The sequence below is a fragment of the Sus scrofa genome, chromosome 8, assembly GCF_000003025.6.
Source record: "Sus scrofa isolate TJ Tabasco breed Duroc chromosome 8, Sscrofa11.1, whole genome shotgun sequence".
NCBI classification, from domain to species: domain Eukaryota; kingdom Metazoa; phylum Chordata; class Mammalia; order Artiodactyla; family Suidae; genus Sus; species Sus scrofa.
The window spans coordinates 136,879,754-136,905,542 of NC_010450.4; the positions used below are offsets into that span (position 1 = coordinate 136,879,754).

The 25,789-nt window shown below is 48.3% G+C and overlaps 1 protein-coding gene across 1 annotated transcript; it reads right to left on the reverse strand.

Annotated features, from left to right (window-relative positions):
* On the reverse strand, positions 703-24,986 carry BMP3 (bone morphogenetic protein 3). The gene is made up of 3 exons (NM_001206388.1): positions 24,454-24,986; positions 7,796-8,706; positions 703-1,298 (listed from the first exon to the last, which is right to left on the reverse strand). The coding sequence occupies exons 1-3, from the start codon at positions 24,776-24,778 to the stop codon at positions 1,107-1,109; spliced, it is 1,428 nt and encodes a 475-aa protein (NP_001193317.1). The 5' UTR covers positions 24,779-24,986; the 3' UTR covers positions 703-1,106.

Below are 25,789 nucleotides of genomic sequence, written 5' to 3' on the forward strand. Positions count from 1 at the left end.
GAGAAGAGTGCCTGGACCTGCTCGTGGCTGAACAATGGTACTGAACATGTGATCGTGCTTAGATGGGTCACTTCAAGAAATCAACCATGTTCCATCCATTTCTGAGCCTTGGTATCTGTTGATTACTTGCTAGCAAGTAAAGGCACAGGAGGAGAAATAAACATGTAATTGAGTTTTTAAGTTCAATTTAAAAGAACACAAGAAAGTACTTGTGGAGAAAGGATACCAAAGCGGAAACAACCTGGGTTTCTGAAACCTGGGTTGCTGTTGCCCTTTCCTGGAGCCGTGAAACGAAAACGTGGATATTTACGACTACAGACGGCCGGGCTACGGAGGGGCTCTGGGCACGTGCTCTTGGGTGACTCTCTCCCTTTTGGTGAAGTTCTCAGAATTGAACAGTGCTTGCCAGGACATGAAATGGAAAAAACCAAACACCAAAACCCCGACAGAATCCTGTGCCGACTGAATTATAAAACCATGTCAGGCAAACCTGCCTACGGAGGGCGCAGGCCCCTGGCCCCGCGCTCACACACACACACACACACACACACACACACACACTGGCATTCAACACGCACTCGCCACGCAACCAGCCACACGATGACCTGTGGAAAACACAGGGAAACAAGAGTCTCAACACATTTTAAGATAAACATCGAAGCTGACTGGATTATAAGCACTTGCTGAGTTGCTCAGGAATCTAAGGCAATAAGCCGACTTTAAAGAGGAAGTGACTCTAGTCTCCAGGAGCAGAGGTAAAGGATAAGCTCCTGGTTCCTTTTTCAACCTAATTTCAAAGCCCATTTTACAAAAATAGATGAGTGTGTGTTCTTGAACAGTTCTAAAAACAGTCTGCGCCATCATTTTTCTTGTGCACTTTTTTTTTTAAAAAAAGGAGACGTCCACATTTACTAAAATCTTGCTTTTAGTTACATTCAGAAACACAGTCCAGGTCTCCTTAGCAGAAAGCGTCCGTCTACTTGCTCATTCTCTTTTGACTATTAAAAAATCTTTTGAAATGAAATGCATTGGCAGTGCAAGAAAAAAAAAGTCCATGAAAATAAACTAATGATTGAAGGAAGCTTCCAAATGAGCTCTTTGCCAGGTTATCTGCAAGCACAAGACTCCACCGTCATGTTTGGATATACTTTAAGGACCACATTCTTATTTTCATCAAAGAATAAGATACTGAGTGAGGACATCTTCTCTGGCACACAGCAAGGCTCAGGAATTCCAGGAACAACCCCCACAGCTCTGACTATACTCTGGATGGTGGCGTGATTTGATGGCTTCAAAGACTAGAAAAGAAATGAGAGAACACAAGTTAGACGGAACATACGCTCTTCCACCCTCCGTCACCAAGATGTGTAGAGTACACATTTCTTTCCACAACCTACTAAAGCCCTGGCATCATTGCCCATTTAGCCCAGTCTTCAGTGTTGCCCGCACCAAAATGATGCTAAGTGTCTGTCATTTACTAAGTGTCTGCTATGTGCCAGGCATGGTACATGTAGCATTTCTAATCCTTACAACGAAACTACCCTTTCTTGCATTTTACAGATAGAGAAATAGACTCAGAAATGACTTGTCCAAAGTTGTGTAGACGGTACAGTGAGGATCTGAATCCAGATTTCTAAGCAAGCATCGTTTAATGAAAAATGACTTAGTTTCCAAACACAGGGGTTCATAAACCCTAGGTTGTTTTGTTTTTTTTTTTGGTTTTTGTCTTTTGTCTTTTTAGGGCTGCACCTGCGACATATGGAGGTTCCCAGCCTCGGGGTTGAATTGGAGCTGTAGCCACTGGCCTACGCCACAGCCACAGCAGCGCCAGATCGGACCCGCATCTGCAACCCACACCACAGCTCACAGCAACCCGGATCTTTAACCCCCTGAGCGAGGCCAGGGGTCGAACCTCATGGATACTAGCTGGGTTCATTAACCACAGAGCCACCACGGGAACACTCATCCCAGGTTTTCACTAACAGGACTGCCACAGAAAAGACTTGATCTTGAGCCTCTGCTAATCATAAAGAACCTATTCAACAAGCACCTATTTCCCGTAAGTATTTCTGCCACTGCTCCAGTGGTGTTCACACTTTGTTTCAAAAATAACACCAAGCATGTCAAGAGGCACTGACATTTCATCATTTCCACCAGGACGAATCGAGGGGATTACTTCCTAACTGGGCTTAAGAAGACCACACCGCTGGCCGCTGGGGGGCACTGTTGCTCCACGGGTTCAGATTCGAACACTGTCGCCTGCACCGGCTTCGAAACCGGGGCATATACTCTGGGACTACTCCAGGGGGCCAGAGACAATCCCAGGGCTGTCAGAAGTTTGACCCAAGACGCCTGGGTAAAATCTGTTCCTGAGAAATGCCAGATGGGACCGCGAGCTGACCTGGGGCACAGGTGGCTCTGTTTAGCGCGCCGGCCAGCCTGCTCCGCTTGGAGGAGCGTCCCTGCTCCAGGCCCAAGGCTGCCTCGGCACTGCCAGCGCGGCGAGGGCCTCTTCACGAGGTGCCTCCTCTTCCACCTGGGTGCTCCCCGGTGTCTCTTCTGAGCAGGTAAAACTAGTTTTGTTTCCATTTCAATTCAAATGCATTTAGAAACAGGAATGTGGCGACTTGCCAGAATCACATGTCAGGTCAGAAGTGGGATTTCGGCCAAAACTCTGGCTTTTTAATTTCAAGATTTCAAGCAATGTTTCAGAGGCACCTCTGCCCCTGGTGAATTGGTATTCTAATTTTATACACCAAGCGCTCCCCGGGTGGGAAACTGGAACAAGGTAAAAGTTTAGGCAAACATAGAAGCCAAGGGAGAAGCAAGTGAAATATTTCAGTGAAAAAAAAAATTATCTCTACATTAGATTTCAATGTGACTGCTAACAGGCATAAATTACGTAAAAATCAGTCTTGAGGATGTGGCCAGCTCCTTTCCTGACTCTTTCTTCGGAGATTTTAAGTGTGTGTTAAAAAGAATAGTTAACTTTCAATTACGTAGCTTTGCAAAGCTAGGTCTGCTCTCCCCCAGAGCATAGGAAGTCCAGGAGTTCTCCTGCGGTGCAGCTGGTTAGGGGTCTGGCCTTATCACTGCAGCAGCTTGGGTTCAGTCCCTGGCCCAGGAACTTCCACATGCTGAGAGTGTGGCCAAAAAAAAAAAAAAAAAGATGGGAAGTCTGTGTTGTTCCGTGTTGCTTATCCTGTGCCCCATGGCATCAATGCCATCTGTGTAACTGGCACAAACAGCCATCCATACCATCCAACAGAGGTCAACGGCCACCGTTGGCTATTTCATCATTATCAGTGATTTCTAAAGAAAACCTTTGCAGCCCTTCATTCTTCTCTATTGATTTATGTTAAGATTCAGTCATTCAAACAGCACACGATAATGCCCAAAAGGATTTTTTTAAGTCAAAGGTTTTCTGACAATATTCTGCTCTTGCGAATGTTTTCACGCCTCCTTCCCATACTGTTTAATTTTCATAGAAGCAGATCTATTTAAGTGGATGAGGACTTAACCCGTAAGTCCTGCTGAGCACTCCTGGTCCTCAGTCCTGCAGCCGAATAGGCTCTGGGCACTGAATAAATACTTGCCAAATGGATGAAATACTTAGAAATAATAGCATACCCTTCACTGTACCTATTTCTGTGGAAATAATTCCCATCAACAAAAATAAAAGGTTCTGAGCAAATGACCCGGTGTAGTTATGGAAAATATTCATGGGTGTTCCCTAGGAAAATTCCTGTCCTTTAAAAAAAAAAATCTCCAACTCACAAATGATAGATTCAGGAACCACAAGCCGTCTCTGGTGGGCTCAGTGGAATCCAGGCACAAGCCCATGATCCCCGGCTGGTGTGTCTTATCAGGGACCGCTCAGTTTTCTAAGGGAGTTGCCCCCTCTCCTCCTCCCTGTGGAATCCTCTGATCCAGCTGCCACAACCAGGGATAATTCCGTCATGCGCAAAAGATCCATGCGCTCATCCGCGGGTGTCGAGCGTCTGCCGGGCTGCCGTGTTCGTTTGCTTTGGGGATCCCATCACAGCGCTCGGAACCCGCTTTACTTATGTAGCTTAAGAAACCAGCAACGACACGTGCAAACCCGTGTAATCTCCTTCCGCCGTCTCTCTCTTTGCTGGGGGCGAAACGTCCTGTCAGCATCCACTGCGGTCCTTCTCTTGCTTCGGTAGCTCAGTCCATCAGGATTCGGGGCTCTTCGAGTTCCTCTTCACACTCAGAGGTCGGAACTGGAGGCCTCAGGAGACTAATTGAGGGTGTATCATTTTGCACTCATTCCATGTGAATTTCTTCTTTACATAAGATGCTTGGTTCAAGAGTTGAGCTTCTTTGCTCTCGAATTCTGTCTTTGCTCTTCCCAGCCTTTGCCCCAATCCATGCAAAAATGACCTCATTCCTCCAATCCTTGTTGGGTCCCCTGGACCTCTGTCCGCAGCCAGGGCTCAATCCTTTTCATCTGGAGTCTCTGTTTTCCTTCTCTGCTATGGCGGTGAGGGGAGGCAAAGGCATACGACTTGGCTAAAGCTCTAGGGGTGTTTTTCATCTCATGGCAGAATTCCAGGGGCCTCCCCCTGGGAGAACACATTGGCTGTAGGGGCTAGAAATCAGAAAAATCCAAGCTGCGGTGTCTGTGAATGAACCCTGCAGCGGTCAGGCCCGAGCCTGCCTGCCACGCCGCGGGCGCTGTCCCGAGTGGGGTTTGATTACAGACGCAATAGCAGGGAGAGGGTTCATCGGCGAGCCTTCGTTCCCGACGTGGGCCGTGGGGCTTCGTGCCACGATTTTCCAGTCCGGCCCACGTGGGTGTGACAGCCCAGAAACTATCTAATTGGAATCAGCGAAAGGGCAAAGCCTGGAATTTGGGAAAGGCAGAACACAGCTGTTCTGAATTACAGACAGGTTGTCGACTTTTGCAGACGGAGCGCCCGGCCCTCGGGAGCAGCTCGCGCTCCGGAGGCCAGAGGAAGGCGGGCCGGCAGAGAGGACCGGCCTGGGAGCCTCTTCCTCTGGGGCAAAGTGTATATCCACAGACTGAAAGTTCCTTGGCGCCTCACTTAGTCCACATGTGTTTATACGGATCTGGTCAGAGACCTTATTTTCTCTGTTGCTCAGACAATAGTTTCATTGAAGTGGTTTACTCCGAGCCCCACGTTGGACGCTGTGCTGAAAACAGCGATGCTGATGAATAACCCTCGATGTCCCAGCTTCATGCTCCTTCGAGCTCCCCATCCTTCTGGCAACGGCTCCCCCTTGAAAGACACAAAGCCTGGATGGCATAAAGGGAGCCACCAGGAAGCTTTAAAAGCTAAGCAGATCACACAAGGTGATGAGAGACAGAACTGCAGGTCGCCGCCAAGCTTCCAGTCTCAACTCGGCATGCAGACCCATCTCAAGCTCCGAGAGAAAACTCCACACGCACTCCTGTTACGTCTCCCCCGAGCGTTGACACCAAGTCTCGACAAATCGTGTCATGAGTCCAGTCCTGCCTTCTACGCACCCCTGATTCTCTCCCCCTCCAAAGAGCTTGGGGACTGTCGGACCCGAAATGGAGAATTCGTGATGTTCCAAAGGGGACAAGAAACATCTTACAAAACGCTTTCTTGTCTTGAGTCTTTTATTCTTTCGATCCCTTTTCTTACATGGTTTTTTTTTAAGACCATACATTTGATTTTCTGCTCATTTCAACCATGATTGTTCACGGTCCCATCAATAGCAAGAAATGTATTGACTGCCTACTAAGCACAAGATGCTCTAGAATCTCATTTTCCACCATTCTTCTTATGTACGCACTGTAATGTTTCTGTTCATCATTGCACCTGTTTCAAAGATGAGGAAACTAAGATACAGAGGGTTTGAGTAACGTCTCTCCCCAAACCATAGCTGATAAGAGGGAGAATCAAGTTTTAAGCCAAAGGGGTTTGACGACGTGTGGACCAGCAGCATCGACAACATCTAGGAGCTTGTTACACATGCAGAAGCTTGGGCTCTACCGCCCGAGCCACTGGATCGGAATTTATGGATTAACAAGCTCGCCAGACAATGTGCAGGCGCGTCAAGGTTAAGACACCCAGCTACGACTGAGCACGAAACTTGCACAAACGCGCTTCTTTCCTTAAACTTATCTCCACGCTCCTTAACTTACTCCTCTTTGGTTTTAAAGTATGATTCATTAGATGACTGAGCACCGTGAAAGAGACCTGTGGAATCAACAGCGAGGTTTTTGAACAGGAAAAGCAAGCAAAGCCAACAGGGGACGGGAGATTGTGGAGCAAGGTCAGATCTTGACTGACGGACTGACTGTCTGAGCAGCTCCACATTATCTGGCTCCCTGATCCTCAAATCTGGAGTTAAGAGGAAAGAGGAAGACGTGACCTGGGAGAAATCTGTCTGTGACAGTCAGAGGGATTGTTTGGAAGACTCAGAGACCCACTTAAAATCAGTCACCCCAGATTTAGAAATGTTTTGAATCCCTCGTCGCCTCTCCATGCCCCAGAGCTAGTCACAATGGAAAAGAAAGCTTCGTCACTCCCCATTTTATTGGTTGCGTTGTTTTAAATGCTATCCCCGTTTGAGCAAGTTTCGTTTGATCAGTAAAATATCCTTTATAAATATTTAGACAAGATAAGGTTGTTTATACCATTGTAAATGTATATAACCCTTACTTTGGGTTTGAGTTTACAAAAGATGGACTCCACAAGATTCCACATGTAGAAAGCTCATCCCCCCGAAACATTCTAACAGGAAAATGGGATTTTAGTCAAGCTCCTGGCCCTGAGCTGACCTGGCCTTGCTTTACCTGTGTTTCCCTTTGCTTCCCAGAAACCACAGGACTGCAGCATGAACATGCCACTTTAAAGATCTATTATCTGAAGCTGGTCCCCTTTTGTGGCAAAGCTTTTTTCTCCCCTTCATTAACGTACAATAGCAGAAGCTGATTCCCTTCAAGTTTTGCAACAAACACACAAAACCCCCTGCTCCTATTCTTCCTCTGGTTTCTATTGCTTAGGGTCACTTTTTGTATAACAGAGATTCAATTTGTTACAAGCTAAGAATAAAAGTGTAGCCATAGCTTAACTGAAGGCCGGGAGTCACCACTGTGTTTTATTAGCCCTAAATTCAAAGAGAATAGACACGCATTGCTGGGGTTTGGGAGGCTTCTGAGAGTGTATTTGTCAAGGTACCAAGTACTTATTGGATAACCTTCAGTCCCTATTGATTTTAGAAGAGATTCAGGTGAGCTCTGGCTGGGTGAAACAAGTCTTATCCTGTTCTGACTTCCTTTCTGATATTCACCCAGGAAGCAAATGAAATAAGTACATTTCACGAGGCCAGTGGACCTGGCTCAAGCCGGATCCTGACCCCTGCGGCGACGGTTCACCTCACGAGAGACTCTCAGGAATGTTCTGCATCAAACCCGCTCATCTTTCCCTCCTGACATATATGCACTCGTTCCCTGAAGCCCTTCAGAGATCAGCCTTCTAGCAGTTGGGGCTTGCTGTGGACAGATTCAGATGCAGAGGTGGCCATGCAGCTGAAAACGCACCGCAAAAGAAAATACGTTTTACACACACGTTTTTTTTCTCCTGTTCTTCTTCACGCCAATATTGACGTCATTTCGCTTCAATAAGTATCAAAGAAAAACCAAGCACAACCATGTTACCTGTTAGGCTTTAGAACGCACGGAAGGAAGGTCTGGACGGAGTCTGTAAATGAAACACACGCTCAACTTGTATCTTCCTACAAAGAGACAGGAAGTGGGACAAAGAAGAGGGGCTACCTTTGGCATGGGGAACTGGCAGGCTCCGGAGCAGTAATAGGCATCGAAGGACTTGGGGGAGATGATCCACTCACTCCAGCCAATATCCGCAAAGTCCACCTTAAGGTACCGCCTGGCACAATTCCGAGGCTCGATCCACTGCCTTCTTCTTGCCTTTTTCAGGGTCTGTTCATCAAACTGGAGCGTCTGGCTCTTCTGGTGAGGTCCCTTTCTCTGCTTCTTTTTGTTCTTACTCTTCTCAGGGGGCTGCGTCTGCAGGGTCTTATAAGGTTTTCGTTCCTCCCACACCCCATCCTCCTTGTACTGATACTCTGCCCCAGGAAGCTCGTTGTTCTGCAGAGGCAGCAGCAGCCCAGCAGAACGCTTCCTCCGCCTTTCCGTAGAAAGGGCAGCCCTAAGGTGGCGATCCAGTTTGGGCACAGCTCCAGCAGGGAAATTCCTGTGTCCTTGTAAGCTGGCTACCACACTCTCTGGCTCAGAAATGGCAGCATCGTTGGCATATACCAAGATATAAGGCTCGGGAAAGGGTATCACCTTCTTTGGCAGCTGGTGTCCCCTGGAAGTAATGTTAAATCCTATGAGAAACTCCTCGTTTTCTTTGGCCTTCCTCAGAAGTTGAGTGATGTCTTTAGACAGCCAGGACGCCATGTCTCGATGAGGTTTGGCTACATCCACTGACAGATGACCCAGGAGTTGACTTTGGTTTCTGCTCAGCTGGAGGACCCACGCGGAGAGACTGATCTGAATGTGCCTCCTCTGAGCGTGGTGTGAGCATCCTCGGGAGGCTGGGCAGCTCAGGGTGGCATTGATTAGCTCTCCGATATAGAAATACAGTGTGGCAGATAAAACGTTTTCAGACTTGGTTAGAGAAGTCAGGTTAAAAACATGCAGTTCCTTGTTTTCAAGGGTTCCTAGGAAGGAGAAAAAAAAGAAAGAGGAGTAAACAGGACCCTTACCTTACATCATACACAAAAGTCAACTCAGTGGGGAGGTCCCGTCGTTAGAAACGAATCCAACTAGGAGCCATGAGGTTGTGGGTTCGATCCCTGGCCTCGCTCAGTGGGTTGAGGGTCTGGCGTTGCCGTGAGCTGTGGTGTAGGTCGCAGACCCAGCTTGGATCTGGTGTTGCTGTGGCTGTGGTGTAGGCCAGCAGCAACAGCTCCGATTTGACCCCTAGCCTGGGAAAATCCATGTGCCACAGGCGCAGCCCTAAAAGAGAAAAAAAGACAAAAAAAAAAAAAATTAACTCGATGAATTAATGACCTTAATATAAGAGTTAAAAATCAGGAAATTCTTAGAAGAAAATATAGGTGTAAAAATCTTCATGGCTTTGAATTTGACAAGCGGATTCTTAGATAAGACACCCAAAGTAAAATAGCAAAAGAGAATAACAGATAAATTAAAAAAAATAGATAAATTGATAAATAGATCAGACTTCATCAAATTAAAAATTGTGTGAATCAGAAGACATTATCAATAAAGTCTGTACAACATAAGGAATGGAGAAAATACTTTCTAATTCATATATATGATAAGATCTAGTATCCGGAACATAAAAACAATGCTTATAGTCAACAATAAAAAAGACAAACTGATTACAAATGAGCAAAAGAATCAAACAGACACTTCTTCCAAGATCTACAAAGGGTTGACAAGCGCATGAAAAGACACTGAGCGTCATTAGTCATCGGAAAAATGGAAATCAAGGAGGTCCCACTGTGGCTCAGCAGGAGCGAATCTGACTGGTATCCATGAGGATGCAGGTTTGATCCCTGGCCTCGCCCAGTGGGTTAAGGATCCGGCGTTTCTGTGGCTATGGCTCCATTCAACCCCTCGCCTGGGAACCTCCATGTGCCCTGGGTGCGGTCCTAAAAAAAAAAGCCAAAAAAAGAAAAATGTAAATCAAAACCACAGCGAGGGACCATTTGACACAAACCAGGACGGCTCTAATGATAAAAACAAAATAAGTGTTAGCGAGGCTGTGGAGAAACTGGAACCCTTTTGCATTGCGAGCTGGAATGTAAAGTGGTTCAGCTGCTATGGAAATCAGGTGGATAGTTCCTCAAAAAGTTAAATGTAGAAATACCACATGGCCCCACGACTCTCCCCTTAGGCATAAACCCAAAAGAATGGAAAACAGGTAGTCAAACAAGTACAGCACCCCTGTCACAATAGTCCAAGGATGGAAATAACTCAATGGGCATCAGCAGATGAATGGATACAGCACGTAACAGAATAGTGGTCCTCCATAAAAAGCAATGACGGGATGATAACGGATACAACGTGGGCGAACCTTGAAACATCACGCCAAATGAAAGGAATCCGACACAAAAGGCGCCACGTCGTAGGCATCCATTTATGTGAAACATCCAGAACGGGTAAATCCAGAGACACAAAAGCCAACTGTGTTCACCAGGGGCTGAGGAGAGGGAGGAAACCGCTGAACGGGTAGCGGGGTGTACTTCGGGAGGCTAGAAAGATCTTGGAACTAGAAAAGCTTGGTGATTCCTCGACAGAGTTGAAGGTACAAAATGCCACTGCACTGTTCCCTTAAAAATAACTATTTTTAAATTATGTAATCTTCACCGCAATTAAGCAAAGAAAAGATAACAGACTGATTTGATACACTGGATAAAGATGAAAGCAAGGAGCAGTCTTTTTCACTAACTGGCTCTTTCCTCTACTGAAACACAATCATAAACTTAGTGATATGAAAGCTGAGGGAGTTCCTGTCGTGGTCCAGCGGAAACAAATCTGACTAGGAACCATGAGGTTGCGGGTTCGATCCCTGGCCTTGCTCAGTGGGTTAAGGATCTGGCGTTGCCATGAGCTGTGGTGTAGGTCACAGACGCGGCTCGGATCTGGTGTTGCTATGGCTGTGGTGTAGGCCGGCAGCTACAGCACTACCCCTAGCCTGGGAACCTCCACATGCTGCAGGTGTGGCCCTAAAAAGACAAAAGCCAAAAAAAAAAAAAAAAAAAAAAAAAAAAAGAGAGAGAGAAAGCTGAAAGCTCTGGCTTAAAAAAAAAGTTAACTATTTTTTGCTTATTTTAATTTTTTAATTTTAAAAAAATACTTAATTCCATTCACTGGAGCAACACTGCTGCCCCCGGAACTACAGGAGATGTGTGTAAAGCCGTCCACAAAGCGTCCAGTGAGGGTTTCTCAAGTTGATTATTATGTCATCAGTGCTCGTGCAAACCCTGGGCATGTGCAGCTTCATCTCCCGGCCACACAGAGTGAGGGCTGCAGGATGGAGGCAGGGAAGCAATGCTTTTTTGGATTCGGGTAACGTATCTGAAAAAATGAGCCACACATTCAACAGCGTCATAAAGAGTTAATGCTGTTGCAGAGCTGGTCCGCAGCTTAGGACAGGACATTCAAGCGTCGAATGCTGTGGTCTTGACAAAAGTACAAAAACCAAGCAAGTGTATTTCCCTTTAAAAAATATATATAAAAATGGGCTGCATCGACATTATAAGGAGGTGCCCAGACCAGAGACTGAATCCAGCCTACGCTGCATCTGCAGCAACCCGGCATCCTTTAACCCACTGTGCTGTAGTCAGGTTCTTAACACACTGTGCCACAGTGGGAACTCCCGGGTCGTTGTATTTCCAATTCTTTAAATGCAGAAATGAGAGAGAGAAAACACCGAATGGGTGGTGAATTAGTAAGGGCAGAAGTTGGTTCCTGCTCTTGAGATCCCCTGATGAGCTAATGCTAAGACGGAGGTTAGACCCAAGAATCTCCAGTCCTGGGATCCGTCACCAGGGCCTGGGCCCTCCTCCATGCACCTGTTTCTTAAATATATTTAATTCAGAAACATACACGCAATGGTGGAATTATGTTCTTGATCAAAAACACATTTCGCTAAAAACAAAACATTTTTATAAAGAGCTGGAAACTTTAAATGAGTTCGTGGAGGCCCCGAGTACAAGCAGACTGTGGTGGGAAACATGTTTTACTCATTTCTAACATGGTGTGAGGGGAAAGGGGGAAACGGCGTTTGTGAGCGTTTGTGTAATCCATGACACCAGGATAATATTTTACAGACCTTTGTAACAAAGCCATGGCATCAGGCTCGCTCAGAGACTCCAGCTTTCATTCGCACCAGTCAGCAGAACCTATACTTTTACCCAGATGGAAGTTTAAAACGGAAGGAGGGAGGAGTTCCCATCGTGGCACAGCGAATATGGATCCGACGAGCATCCATGAGGACGCGGGTTCGATCCCTGACCTCGCTCGGTGGGTTAATAAGAATCTGGTGTTGCTGTGGCTGTGGTGGAGGCCGGCAGCTACAGCTCTGATTCGCCCCCTAGCCTGGGAACCTCCATATGTCACGGGTACAGCTCTAAAAAGACAAAAAAAAAAAAAGTGGAAGCAGGAGAAGTCATTTGTTCGAAGTCATGGCAGTCAGATAGTTGCCACAGGAACGCACCGCGGGGAAGAGACGGGAACGCCGAGGGGTGTGGTGCTGGTGTCTCACTGGGGAAACCAACCCTGCTCCTTCCGCCTACATTTTGCTTCAAAATATTTCCTTCTCTCAAACATGTTTCCAGCATCCTTGTGCCCTGCTGTTAACTAGGCTCCTCCTGGGTCTAATCCTCAATATCATCTCATAAAGGTCCCAGAATTCAGCACACTGCCCCTTCCGATGGCTCTAACTTTAATTCAGTGCCTTCGTTTAAAGCCAGAGCCCCACGGCCTGGTCTCAGCTCCGCCACATCCAACAGCTGTCCTCAGGCAAGGTACCTGAACACGTTGTCTCTGTTTGCTCATCTGTGACATGAGCTCAGCAGCATCCGTCCCAGAGGCGTTGTGAGAACTCCTGAAAAGAAGGCAGGTACTGCACGGAGCCCACAGGAAACTCAGTAGAAACTGCCTAGCATGGCGAAGTCTGACGGCACAGCAGCTGGTCCCTGCCATCCGAATGGAGATGTGCTGGCAGCGTAAGAAAACACACACCGCATTTTGAAGACAGTGCAAGACGAGCCCACGGCAGCACACGAAAGCATTTTACACTGATTACACGTTGAAATGATAGTATTTGGACACACTGGGTTAATAGTGTGATATTGTGATTTTTTAATAAGAAATATGTATTTGGTCTTCTTCTCTGTTTCTGGCCCAGAACCCCTAAAGCCCTTGGAATTGTCTCAGTGATGAGAGTCATAAAGCTGTCCTTTGTTCAGTTAATGAAGTGACTTTTGGAGGTCACCTACGAATGGGGACTGGTTGTCTGGGAACCAACCCTGTGATTACAGAGGTGGTCCTTTCAGCTCCACGCCCGCAGCCTCTGGGATTGGGGAGAGGAGCTGCACTGAATGACTCACCAATGGCCCGTGATTTAATCAGCCTTGCCTACCTAACGAAGCCTCCAGAAAAATTAAAAACAAAACAAGGTTTGGAGAGCTTCTGGGTTGGTGAACACGGGAGGGCTGGGGAGAGGGGCGTGGGCTCCAAGCCCTCCCCCACCTGCCCTGTGCATCTCTTGGGTCTGGCAGTTCCTAAGTTACATCCTTTTATGGTAAACTGGTAATCTAGTGAGCAAACGGGTTTGAGTTCTGCGAACCGCTCCAGCAAATTAGTCGAACCCAAGGATGGGTTTGTGGGAACCTCCAATCTCCAGCCAGTAGTTAGAGGCTCAGGAACCAACCTGCGTTGGGATCGGCAGTGGAAGACAGTCTCGTGGGCCTGAATCTTTCCCTACGGGACTCGATGCGATCTCTGGGTGGAACCTGTCCAAGTCGATCGAATTCTAAACACCCTGCTGCTGTTTGAGGATTGCTTGCTGTGTGGGGTCCTCCACGCCACGTAGGAAACGGGTGCAGGATTATTTAAACTGTAATATGATTGAAATTAATTTCACCTTTCGCTTTTCATTTATTGACTGTGGCCACTAAAATTTTAAATTACATATGTGGCTCACATCTGTGGTTCAAAGTCAGTTTCTCTTGGGCAGTAGGACGACCACTGCTTCTGTGGTCACATAATCCAAAAGGAAAAAATAGGCACGTTTTTCTATAAAAACAGTGAAGAATGAGGAATCTGCTAAACATAAATATGCAAACTGAAAGGTAAGTTGGGCAAAAGATTATTGTCTCGGAATTTATGCACCAGAAGTCCTTCATGAAAGGACATATTAGATTAAGGCAATTCTAGGAGGTCCTGTTATGGCCCAGCGGAAACGAACCAGATGAGCATCCATGAGGACACAGGTTCCATCCCTGGCCTCGCTCAGTGGGTTAAGGATCTGGCGTTGCCGTGAGCTGCGGAGTGGGTCACAGATGCGGCTCAGATCCTGCATTGCTGTGGCTGTGGTGCTGTGGCTAGCCTGGGAATTTTCGTATGCCACAGATACAGCCCTACAAACAAACAAACAAACAAACAAAAAAGAACAAACTGACATAATAATCATATTAAAAAACAATGGTGGTTGTTATCAATGTACAAAACAACAGTTTATGTAGTGTTAGGCTGTCTGCAGCCTTCGGGTACCAGGAAGACATTAGTTGCACGCCACCCTAATCCAGGGATATCCAGAGCTGCATGCTTAATTCTAGCTGCTCTCATTTTCACTACTCTACTGCTACAGAAGAGAGCAGCTGGGAAAGTGACCGAGATGCTGGTCTTAAAGTTACCTCTTCCAAATTTGAGTCGAGTAGCAGAGAATATACCTGGGCTGGAGGAAGGAAACAAAGGGTCAGGAGTGCCATGAGAACTGTTTGCAAATACCTGCAGAGAGACGGGGATTTTTCTTTTCAGGGTCAAAAATGAGAACTGGGTCTCAAGGCGATGGTTGGATGGAGGCAGAGTCCAGGTCGCTGTGCGTACTGACTTTCTAAGTGTCTGGCCTGGTGGTGAGACCCCCTGTGGGACCAGGCGGGCAGAAGAGAGACGGTCCGCATTCCAGACCCTTCGCGGTAGCGAAGGTGTGAGAGGCGAACTCGATGGAGGGCTCTCAACCCCCTGGCCAGGAAATCCAAGAGGCTGTATCTCCAGCTCTTGGCAAGGAAGTGTTTTTGATGCCAAAATATAACCACCAACAGGTGGTGCTGTTTTCTTACGGTTTGCTGGCGCCCGCAAAGGCCGGGGTTTTCCTTGCTGAGACCACACCTAGTTAGGAGGTGCCCTTGGCATGAAAATTCTGTTTCCAACTTTCTAGTCACAGTACCTGTGCATTGGAAAGGGGTTAGGGCTCGGGTGAATTTCGGAACAAGCCATACTTTCCTTCACGCATCTGTTAGGACACTGGCTGCTGCCACTTCTCCCTGAAATGCCTTCACCCAGCCTAGGTCTGTCTCTTGGTTTATCCAGATGTGGTTTTTAAGGCAAAGAAGAGGCAAGCTTGTCAGGAGAAGCCAGGGTCCTTCAGTTCAGACGCTGCCTCTATTCCTATTTTCATCATACTGCTACTCCTTTTTCTAAGGCAATACATTCCTTAAAGGCAAGGCCCTGTAGGCATCCCGTCAGACTCTCCAGCCTCTCTCCTGGGGCCTACCTCTTAAATGGTGCTCAGTAAATGCAATTTTTATGAATAAACAGATGTAGTCCAACCTATTCATTGTAGAAATGTAAACACGTAACCATAAAAGTCAGCCAGCGGAGGAGCCTTGATTTTGGAGAGGAGCCTCGATTTCTGAGGTCTTCTATCACCTACATGGATTTTTTTAGAAGCTTGATTATTAGATAAAGGCAGAGGCCTTATTTCTGTTTTCGTCTGGAAAGAAAGCACCTGCACGTCATGGAACCAAGGACTCAGCAGGCAGACTGCGACCTGGGACCCGACTTGGGACCAGCCGTACTCTTGCGAGAGCTCAGCTCCTCTTAGGGAGGAGCCGGGTTGTGCCGGGGGCGCGGCAGGTGGAAGGTCACCTTCGCGCTGGCCCACACAGGACGTCTGCAAAGGGACCTAGATCGTACAATGGAAAGCTGTCTATGTAAAGTCTGATTTTAAAACAAATAGACGCAATGAAATCTTGAGGATGAGTTCAATCCCCAGGAAGCAGGGAAAACATTTTCGTCATACAGAAAATATGTAACTAAGAACAACTCCTTTGTTCCACCTCTTTCTCCAAACAAAGCACAGCTGCTGGGAATGCCAGGGGTGCCTAGAACAGGGCCCTAGACGCCCGTCGGCATGGGCGGAACCCCGGCCACAGACGATGGAGTCAAGGCCGCAGTGCTTTTCCGCCACCTTCAGTTTCCAGGCAAAGTGTCCAAGGCCAAAGATGATGCCACGTGTGTTTCCCTAGGACAGCAGAATGGTGGCCAGTGGGTGTCTCCACTCTTAGCCCCCAGCCAGGGGCGCTCCTGGACTGCGCGCCCTTGGAGGGCAGACCCACGTTCCAGGCAATCTTTGCATGCTTAGCACGGTGCACAGTCTGGAGCACCGATACCCTGAAAAATATTTGTTAAGTGGGTCCAATGAGCCACTGTGTACACTGACCCGGTTCCAAAGTGGTTCCTACCTACCACCAAAGTGAACAAACGTCCAAGCAGTTTCAAGTTCCCACAGTCGGCGAAAGGCCTCTTGGGATATGAGTACCTTCCGGAGCTTCCTTTCGGTTCAGCAGAAAAGAAGCCTTGCCAGAGCAGAGGTGCGCAAAGGAGAGTGTGTGCCATCCCACACACACTGGTAAACGCCTTGTGGGAAACGCTGCCCTGGAAGTTTATTTATTGATTGACTTTTCCCACACTCACCGCACCTAGAAGTTCCCGGGTCAGGGATCGCATCTGAGCCACAGCTATGACCCGTGCCCCAGCTGCTGCAATGCTGGGCCCTTAACCCACAGTGCCACAGCGGGAACTCCCACGGCAAGTCTATTTTTGAAGGTTTCTTTGCCTGGTTGGTAGCTTTTCTACTACCTTTTCTTCTCTAGACCCCCGAACATCTAACTCAGCTCAAGTGAAATATTTGCTGAGAGCCTACTCTGTGGCAAACTATGCCAGGTCCTCAGAATACAAGCAGGAAATGAGATCTGCTCTTTGCCCTCGGGAGACCTGGCCTCTGCTTCATCATCCTCTTTCTAGCAAACCTCCCAGGCCCCAGACTCCCCGCAGCTGGGAAGGAAGGGCAAGACGTCTTTATTAACTCACTTTTGAACGCCTCCCCAGGGGAAAACTGTCATAAAGACATTCGTAGACCTTCCAAAGTGAAAAGAAGCGTACCCTGATATAAATTAATAAACCATTTGTCTGGGGAAAGGCCCACTAAAAGGGCCAGATGAGAGCAGGACCAGAACGTTAATCAATCCTGGATTTCAGGCCCTGGTTATAAGATCCCCGAAACTCCAGGGACGGGGGCTTAGCGCAGAGTGTCTCAGACACGCATCAGAGTCACCTCGATGTTCTGAGAAAACCGATTTCTGCGCCCCACCCTCGGAGCCGCATTCAGATGGTCTGGGAGGGCTGGAGAGGGTCTGACAAGTTCCCAGCTGAGGCTGAGGCTGCTCATCCAGGGACCATACTTCGCCGAAAACCTAACTTGAAGAAATCACTATAAAAGTGTACAGCTAGGATTCCCGTCGTGGCGCAGCAGAAGCTAATCCGACTGGGAACCATGAGGTTGTGGGTTCAATCCCTGGCCTAGCTCAGTGGGTTAGGGATCCAGCGTGGCCGTGAGCTGCGGTGTGGGTCACAGACTCAGCTCGGATCCTGCATGGCTGTGGCTGTGGTGCAGGCCGGCGGCTACAGCTCTGATTCGATCCCTAGCCTGGGAACCTCCCTGTGCCAACGCGAGGTCCTAAAAAGCAAAAAAAAAATAAAAAATAAATAAAAAGGAACAACTCTGCTCCACCCAGCCACCAAGGTCAGGACAGAAATGCAGGTTTGGGATATCCTAGATTGTGTTACAAAAAGACCGCCACCAGATATAGCCTTTGTGCAAAAATGACTGTACATGATCCATATTTTAGGTATGGTTCAAGTTTTGTGGGGAGCTGGAGAGAGACAATCTCTCAAAACATTAAAAAATATCTCATTTGGGGAGTTCCTGTTGTGGTGCAGCGGAAACGAATCTGTCTAGGAACCATGAGGTTGTGGGTTCAATCCCTGGCCTTGCTCAGTGGGTTAAGGATCTGGCGTTGCCATGAGCTGTGGTGTAGGTCGCAGACGTGGCTCAGATCCCACATTGCTGTGGCTGTGGTGTAGGCTGGCAGCCGCAGCTCTGACTGGACCCCCAGCCTGGAAACTTTCATATGCTGTGGGCGTGGCCCTAAAAAGCAAAAAAAAAAAAAGACTATCTCATTTACCTAGGGCTTCTAAACTTTTCATGCAGGTTCACATTCATTTTTCTCATTATTTCAGCATCTTTCTGTGGGACCAGCACAGTAGGTGTGACTTAACCTGTGTGTATTTAGCCAAGACTAGCATTTAACTCTTCATGCTTAGCCTCAGGTAAGAGAAATTGCACCTCTAGGAATCTCTCCTCCCTTCTTAACTCATGCCTTAAGTGCAGCAATTACACTCAATTCAAACAGTCTTTAGATTAATTCGAGTATTTAAATTAAAATTTTCTTTGAAGGAAAAGTAAATAAGATCATGTTGGGCCTCAGTAGTTTTAATTGTAAAATCTGAGCTGGGCAAAGAACTTTTCATTGCTGAAACGACTGGATGCAATTATTTCATGAAGGGAATATTTAATACGCACTATAATATTTAATAGTAATATTTACTGGCGGCATAAAGAAGAACAGCGAAGCTGGCATACACAGTGGGATTACTTTGTTCAAACGCTTTTACCAGAATGTGCCCAAATGAAGTCAAGGCACTGCCTTTGCTGTGGTTCTACTGCCAAGAAATGGTGGCTCTTAAAAGAAGGCAGATCATTGAAGGAGTCAATAAACCCCCAGGGTCGATTGGCTTCCTCATTCCATGTGGATGTTTCACATAAATAAAAAGACATCTCTGCCTTTCATAACATCATCCCTGAAGAGACACTGCCTAGAGGACTGCTGTAGGTGCCAAGATTCTAGGAAACCACCACTACTGACACGTGCATAGACGAGGGGTTTCATGGATTTCTGGTCCCCGCGCCATGGTTTACTACCCTCCAAGGCAGATATTATCCTGGTATTCCTGTGTCACTTTATTAGGGCTACGCCAGTGTGTCCATGACAAAATTCTATTTTCCTGGGTTCATAACATAATCATAAAAGTCCACTCTGAACTGAAAACTGGCATAGGAACGTTCAAAGAGAGACTATTAGTGATGCCCAGCTTCCTTCCACCACACCACTGAGAGGCAGTCATTAAGATGCTGACTACTAGGACATGCAAACGGAAGAGATGGGAAACCCATCAAAAGTTTAGGAGAAAAGTTACAACGTTGGAGCAAAAAATCCTGCACAGCAAATACAAGGTTGCTCAATAATTTTCACTAGGCTTTTCGATACGTGTGAGTTTTATGGTATGTACTAAATACAGCAAGCAATGGGGATTATGTGAGGGATTTGATAGGTTTCTACAACCAAGGGATTAATGGCGATAAAACATTAACAAAGTGATGTGTGTGAGCGCCAGTGAATTTTTCCACAAATCAAGTAGATTTTCTTGAAAAGAATAATACCAGATTAAATGCTAAATAATAAATATTAATGCTAGAGAGAAAAACAATGAAGGAGCATTCATAAGGAAACAGGCAAAGTGAAACTTAGTGACGGAGACTCTAAAAGTACATTCAGAGACGTTTAAAACAGGAAATCAGAAAGATGGTACCGTCGGCCCTTCGTATCCGCAGGGAGAAGCCCCCACAGACACCAAAACCACAGATGCTGAAGTCCCTGACACAAATGGCAGAGGACTTGCATATAACCTGCACATATCCCCCTGTATACTTTAAATCACTTCTAGGAAGTTCCCTTTGTGGCTCGGCAGTAACAAACCCGGTTAGTATCATGAGGCCTTGGGTTCAATCCCTGGCCTTGCTCAGTGGGTTAAGGATCCGGCATCATGAGCTGTGGTGTAGGTCGCAGACGCCACTCGGATCCCAGGTTGCTGTGACTGTGGCTGTGGCTGTGGCTGTGGCGCAGGCCAGAGGCTGCAGCTCCTTTTCAGCCCCTAACCTGGGAACTTCCACATGTCCCACCAGCGGTCCTAAAAAACAAACAAACAAACACCTCTAGATTACTTATAGCTCAGAAATATCCAAGTTTTGCTTTTTAGAAGTTTCTGGAATTTTCCCCTCTGAATATTTTCAATCTGGGGTTGGATCTGTGGACGGCCAGCTGTACAATGCCATGGGCCCCGAGTCCGAAACCTAACGACGTGAGTAAACATCCTGAGTAAACAAATGAGAAAATGAGACGGTTTTCCGTCATGAAATTCACTTGAACCTGGCCTCTCTTCTTTCGTGAGACACGAGGAAGGCTCTGAACCAGTTTCCCCAAATGGATATCTTAGCACCACAATTCTCTAAAGTGCTCTCTTAGGGAGACAGTGCTCGACTCTTAAGGGGGTTCCCTAGCTGTCAAAGGCCCTGGAAGTTCCCCAAGCAAAGAAAACTGACCACTTCTTCCACATGGACTTAACCAAGGAACGCAATGTCATGTAACGCCTGTTAACATCTTTTAAAGGCTTTCTTCTATCAAATCTCCTCCTATGAAACTTAGATGAGATTATTAGAAATAATAGGTATTGAGATGAGCTCAGTGTGTTTGAAAAATTGTGTGGCCAATCCATCATGTTTATTTCTTCTTCCACGTAAATCAGGGGTCGGACTGCTTTCTTTGGAGCCTCTTCCAAATTCCACGATGTGCATGAGCAGGTTTGACATACATGCCCCTATTTAATTTTTAGAAATATCTGAACTAGGTCAATAAAGTGCTTATAAACTTCCACTGCTTAGATAATATGTTTGTAACCCGCTTAACATATTCTTAAGTATGTATATATAGTTCACTGTACAAATACCTCTGAGTGAGTTGTGTGCTTGGGGGATATTTTTTCTTTTTTCACTGACCTCATGGTCTCTTGGTCTCTTTGAGTATGTCTGACTCTACCAGAAAGCTAAATTTAAATTGTTTTTATGTAACTCATTCTCTCTTTCTCCTTTCCATTAGCGTAGATGATCAAGACTTCATGGTACTGTGGATTGTTCGCTGTCAGAGACAGTAAAGCTGTCTTGCCCATGACAGTAAAAACTTCATTAAGGGCTATCATGTATTCGAAGCAGTGTGTAATTCAAAGCAGCTGCACATCCAGCTCCCCTCTCCAGATGTACTCTTGCTCTTTGAATAAAAACATCGCATAATCTACATACGCTTTAATTTCAAGCCTAGTTCTTAGGTGCCAGAAATTTCAAGGTAACTATGTTTTAATGAAGTTATCATATCTCCTCCTTATCAAATCCATCCAAAAGGATGCTTTCCCACTGGCCTATGCATTTCACAGCACCGGCTCCTACTGGAATGATTGTTCAGCCCATAATGATATCTTTCCTAAAGGCTTATATTTCAGCCTTGCACCCCAAAAACATGTCAAATGATAATTCTTGATTTTTAAAGATTTTTGGTTATAGTAGGAAAGACTTTCCCCTTTCTCACTGAAGGAAAATATTCACCTTTGGGTCTGACTTTTCCTCTTTCTTTTTTATCTATGAAGTCTTGTGATTTTCTTTAAAAAAAAAAAAAAAGGTGGCATATATCCACTGAAACGCAACCTTTTTGTATCTGTATGTCATAAACTAAAATAATGATAGTCTCCTAATAAGAACATCTGTGCTTTAATCACTTTTCCTAAAGAGGTTAACTTTATGATTGAGAAAAGCAAGATTAAGTGACTATGGACATGATGAGAGATTAATGAACACAAATTATGTATCTTAAAGGATCAGCCAGGAGAAAACCTCACGCAAAATACCCTTCTTGGATTACACAGATGCCAAGGGCAACTTAAACTGAGATTAAAGTAAAAGCTGATTTCACATCCCTCTTGTCTTCTTTCAAGACGATGTGCTTTCCTAAAGCTGAGCTTCTCTGTCACCAATAATTTTGTAAATTACCTTTTACAAAGGGAAGGCTGAAACCTATCGTTATGCAAACCCTTACACATCACAAAACGACTTATGAACACTCCCGACTTACGGTTTTGGCACACCAGCTGCAGAGCGCAGAGGGAGGAGAGAGGGGTTAGCAGAAAGTGCATCTGGGATGGATGCCACCCACCATCAAGTAATGGCTTAAGTAGAAAGTAATCAGAGGGAGACCACAGCAGCTAAATTTCAACCAAAGACATTCTAGGTTTAGAACAATAAATAATTTTAATCAGGTATGTTCCAAGGAGCAACTAGAGCTCTAAGGCTGTAACTCAGCCTGAATAAGCACTGGCAATGTCTGCCGGATCAGCAGCTACTCCACGATGCCAACACACACCTGACATTCCATGAACATCTGTACCATCCTCGGTCCAGAGAAGCCCGTATGTTGTGGCACCTAAGGACCACGGACTAGAAAGTCTATCTAACGCATCACCGCAGACAGCATCTTTCACCTACATCAGAACACGTCACAAGGTGAAGGGTGCTCCGGAAATGCTGATACGGATAAAGGAGAGAGACGCACCAGAAAGCCTTAGCAGCCTCCTGGAGTCCTGCCTTATTAAAGCCAGAACCACCTTATAATGCGGTCTTTTTAGTGTATCAGTAACTAAACAGTCTTGGAAGGGCTCCAAGACGAACTGCCTCGCCAATGTAGTGACAGGACACCTCAGCTTCCACAAAACCAGGGTCTAATGGTTTGATGAATAAGTCACTAAGACAGCCTCTAGGATGCTCAAGAAATTACTTTCCTTATCAGGGCACACAGCCTTGTATCTCTGCTGCAAGCTGCAGTTCATCATTTCAAGGGAACTTCTGGCCTGTGTGGCAGAGTTTATCAGTTGATGGTGTAAGACCACAGAGCGGCTGATAGGGGACACGCTGAAATTATAACGCATGGAAGGAGTTGAAGCCGAAAAAGTAAAGGGGGCCTGAGTTATTCAAATCCTTATCCATTTCCCACCCACTCATGGTTCCCTCTGTCTAAAACAGACACACAAAACACTCTACAATAGGTGTGAATGAAACAAATTCACATACCACCTCCAAACTCTCGGAGTCACACGGCAATGAAACCTGCTGACACCAAAAATGCTACTCTTCTCTTGGGTGCCTCGGCTACTCCCTAGGAATATTACTAGGAAGATGAATATCAACGAAGACTCAGCCTATCTCCATCCTTGCCTCCTGCCCTGCCCACCCAACTTCTCCTGTTCTTCCCACGCTGCTCCTGAGCGGTGCCCTCGGAGTTGCACTAAACAGGGCATTCACGGGTGTGGTCGGCTGTCAGGTGGCTGACACACTGTGGACAACCCAGAGCCAGTTTCGGTTCCCTGAGCAGAGGCCAGCTCCTTATAGGCCATGCTCGTGGTTTTAAGAAGCAAGTGCAATCTGGTTCAGCTCAGACGCTAGCTAAAGACTTCTGCCTTAGAAAGCATAATTCACATTTATTGTAAATGTCATCATGCCTCCGAGCTCTGGAGTATATTTACAGCGTCAGCCTAGGGCTTTCCTTGATGGATGCTTTCGTGTTCCTCTTTTCCAGGAGTCCTACCTATCAAAGCTTTGGGAGATGTATGTCTTTCTAGTGATTCTGACAGACTGATAGAGCCTATGAAGCATGGCCTCCTTACTTGAAGGTTCTTGGCTATTTTTCAGGGCTTCACTGAAGACAGGCTGTACAGTTGCGTTTCCCTTGATGGTGGTGCACGGACTGAACAAACAAGCCTGGGTGCATCCTCAAAGCTGAGAAACTAAGTTAGTGTCCAGGAAACTTTCCCTCAAGCTGTTAGCACGCGGGAGGCAGGCTGTTCGCATAAGTTATTCGCTTCACCGCAGGGGCCAGGAGAAGCCCTGTTAAGCCCTGAATTTCAGTCCGCAGCGATCTGTGTGTTTCGAAATGGGATGAGCAGATTTTCATCCCAGAGTCCAAGAGGTGTTTACATCCACGGCTGCTCCCCTCCCTCCCAGCCCTTCCCAGGGTGGGCGGTACAGCCCCTATTTGCCCAGATGGGTTTGAAATCATCCAAACATCCGAGCACCTGGTATAGCTGGTGTGTTTGCCACCAAGGGGCTATCAAGTAGCAAGTGTCAACTATAGGAACACAGAGGACGCGAGCAAAGAGGGGGTGCGGGGTCTGGAGAAGCGACCGTCTAAAGGGATACCGGGAGTGTGACTCTTTTCTCTGGTGACCGGGGTTGGCATAAAATGACAGCTGCGTCTAGGTAAACACGCCTAAGCTCCAGTCCAAGGGAATGTCCGCTGACCGACTTAAAGAAGTCTTGGCATAAGGCCGCCACAGGGGCGCCGATGCCCAGGGCTGCGCAAGGGCGGGCACCCGTCCCTCGATGCCCGCGCTTCCTCCAGCCGACCCCCTCCAGGGCCGGGCGCCCGGCTCTCCACTTCTGCCTCGCAGTTCTCCCTTCCCTCAAGCTGTCTACTGACTCGATCATCGGGCCGCTTCTCCGGCCGAAGGCGGCGGGTGTCGCGGACCGCGGGGCCCGAAGGGCCGCCGGGCGGAGCCGGGAGGTCTCTGGGCAGCACCGGGCAGGCGAGGGAGCTGTGCGGGTCCAGGGAGACCCCTGGGGCCGGCCGCGGAAAAGGAGCGCCTCGGGTACTCACCTGCCGCTCCGGCTCGGAAGCTGCGGACCGTGTTGCCCTCGCGCCGGGGCTGGGGGCGCAAGGGCGGCGAGCCGGGCTCCGGGGACCCGGGGGTCCGCGCCGCCTCGGCGCTGGCGCCGCCGCTGTAGCTGTCGTAGAGCCGCAGCATGTGCTCGGACAGCGGGTCGAGCGGCTGCAGCGGGGGGTCTGGGCCGCCACCTGCCGCGCGGTGGCCGGGCACAGCGTCGCGGAGCTCCGGGAAGGGCTGCTGGCGTCTCAGCCCCTGCGCCAGGCTCCCGCACAGGCAGCCCAGCCACAGCGGCAGCAGAGCGCGCGCCGCGGCCATAGCGAGGTCCCGCCGCGCCGCGCCCGCCGCTGCGTCCTGCGGGGACACTCCCGGGCTCCGGGCGCCGGCGGCAGCGCCGAGGGCCCAACTCCCGAGCCGGTGGGGCGGGGGCGCCCGAGGCCGGACGCCGCCGGAGGAGGACGGCGACGAGCCCCCCTTTGCGCGCCGGCCGATCGCGCCCGGCAGGTGGGCTTTTCGCGGGCGGCGGCGCGGCGTCTCCGGCGCAGGGCGCTGCCGGCGCCGTCTCCGCTCTGACGCCGAGCAAGAAGCGAGGTCGCGGCGCGTGTGGCGGGAGTGTTTTCGGATCTGACCGTACCCTCCCCGCCGCCTTTGCTTTCGGGAACACGCTGCGGGGCTGCCGCGCCGGGCGCGGGGAGCAGCGCTGCGGCGGGCGCAGAGCCGGAGCCGGGTGAGCGCCGCGGGCCGGAGGGCGCTCGTCCGCCTTTTGCAAGGATCGGAGCTGCCGCGGTGCGGCCGGTCCGAGTTTTGAGTGAGGGAGTGAGGGAGGGAGGGAGGGAGGGAGGGAGTGTGTGTGTGTGTGTGTGTGTGTGTGTGTGTAAGTATGAGAGAGGGGGAGAAAGAGAGAGGCAGAGGGAGAGAGCGGGGGAGAGAGAAGTTCCCTCTCTGGCCGATCTGTGCCGTCCGAGGCCAAGCTCGCTCCCTCCCCGCGCTGCCAGGCAGCCGGGACCCCACTAGAGCCCGGAGAGCCGGGAAGGGGGAAATGACCCGCATCCAGCAGGGGGAGGGAGAGAAGAGGAAGTAGGGCCGAGGGCGGTGGGGGAGAGAAGAGGGAGGGGAGGAGGCGGTCGAGGAAGAGAGAAAGGGCAGGAGGGGCACGGCATCATTTTTTAATCCCCGCAGGAGCACTGGCTGTGTCCCGGCCAGCAAGAGGGCAGGGAAAACAGACTTTTTCCCGAATTCTTCCTCCTCTGACTCCTAACGAAACGGAGACCGGCACATCATCCTCGCTTCCTTTCCTGCGCTTCTTGTGGTCGAGGCTGTGGACCCTGC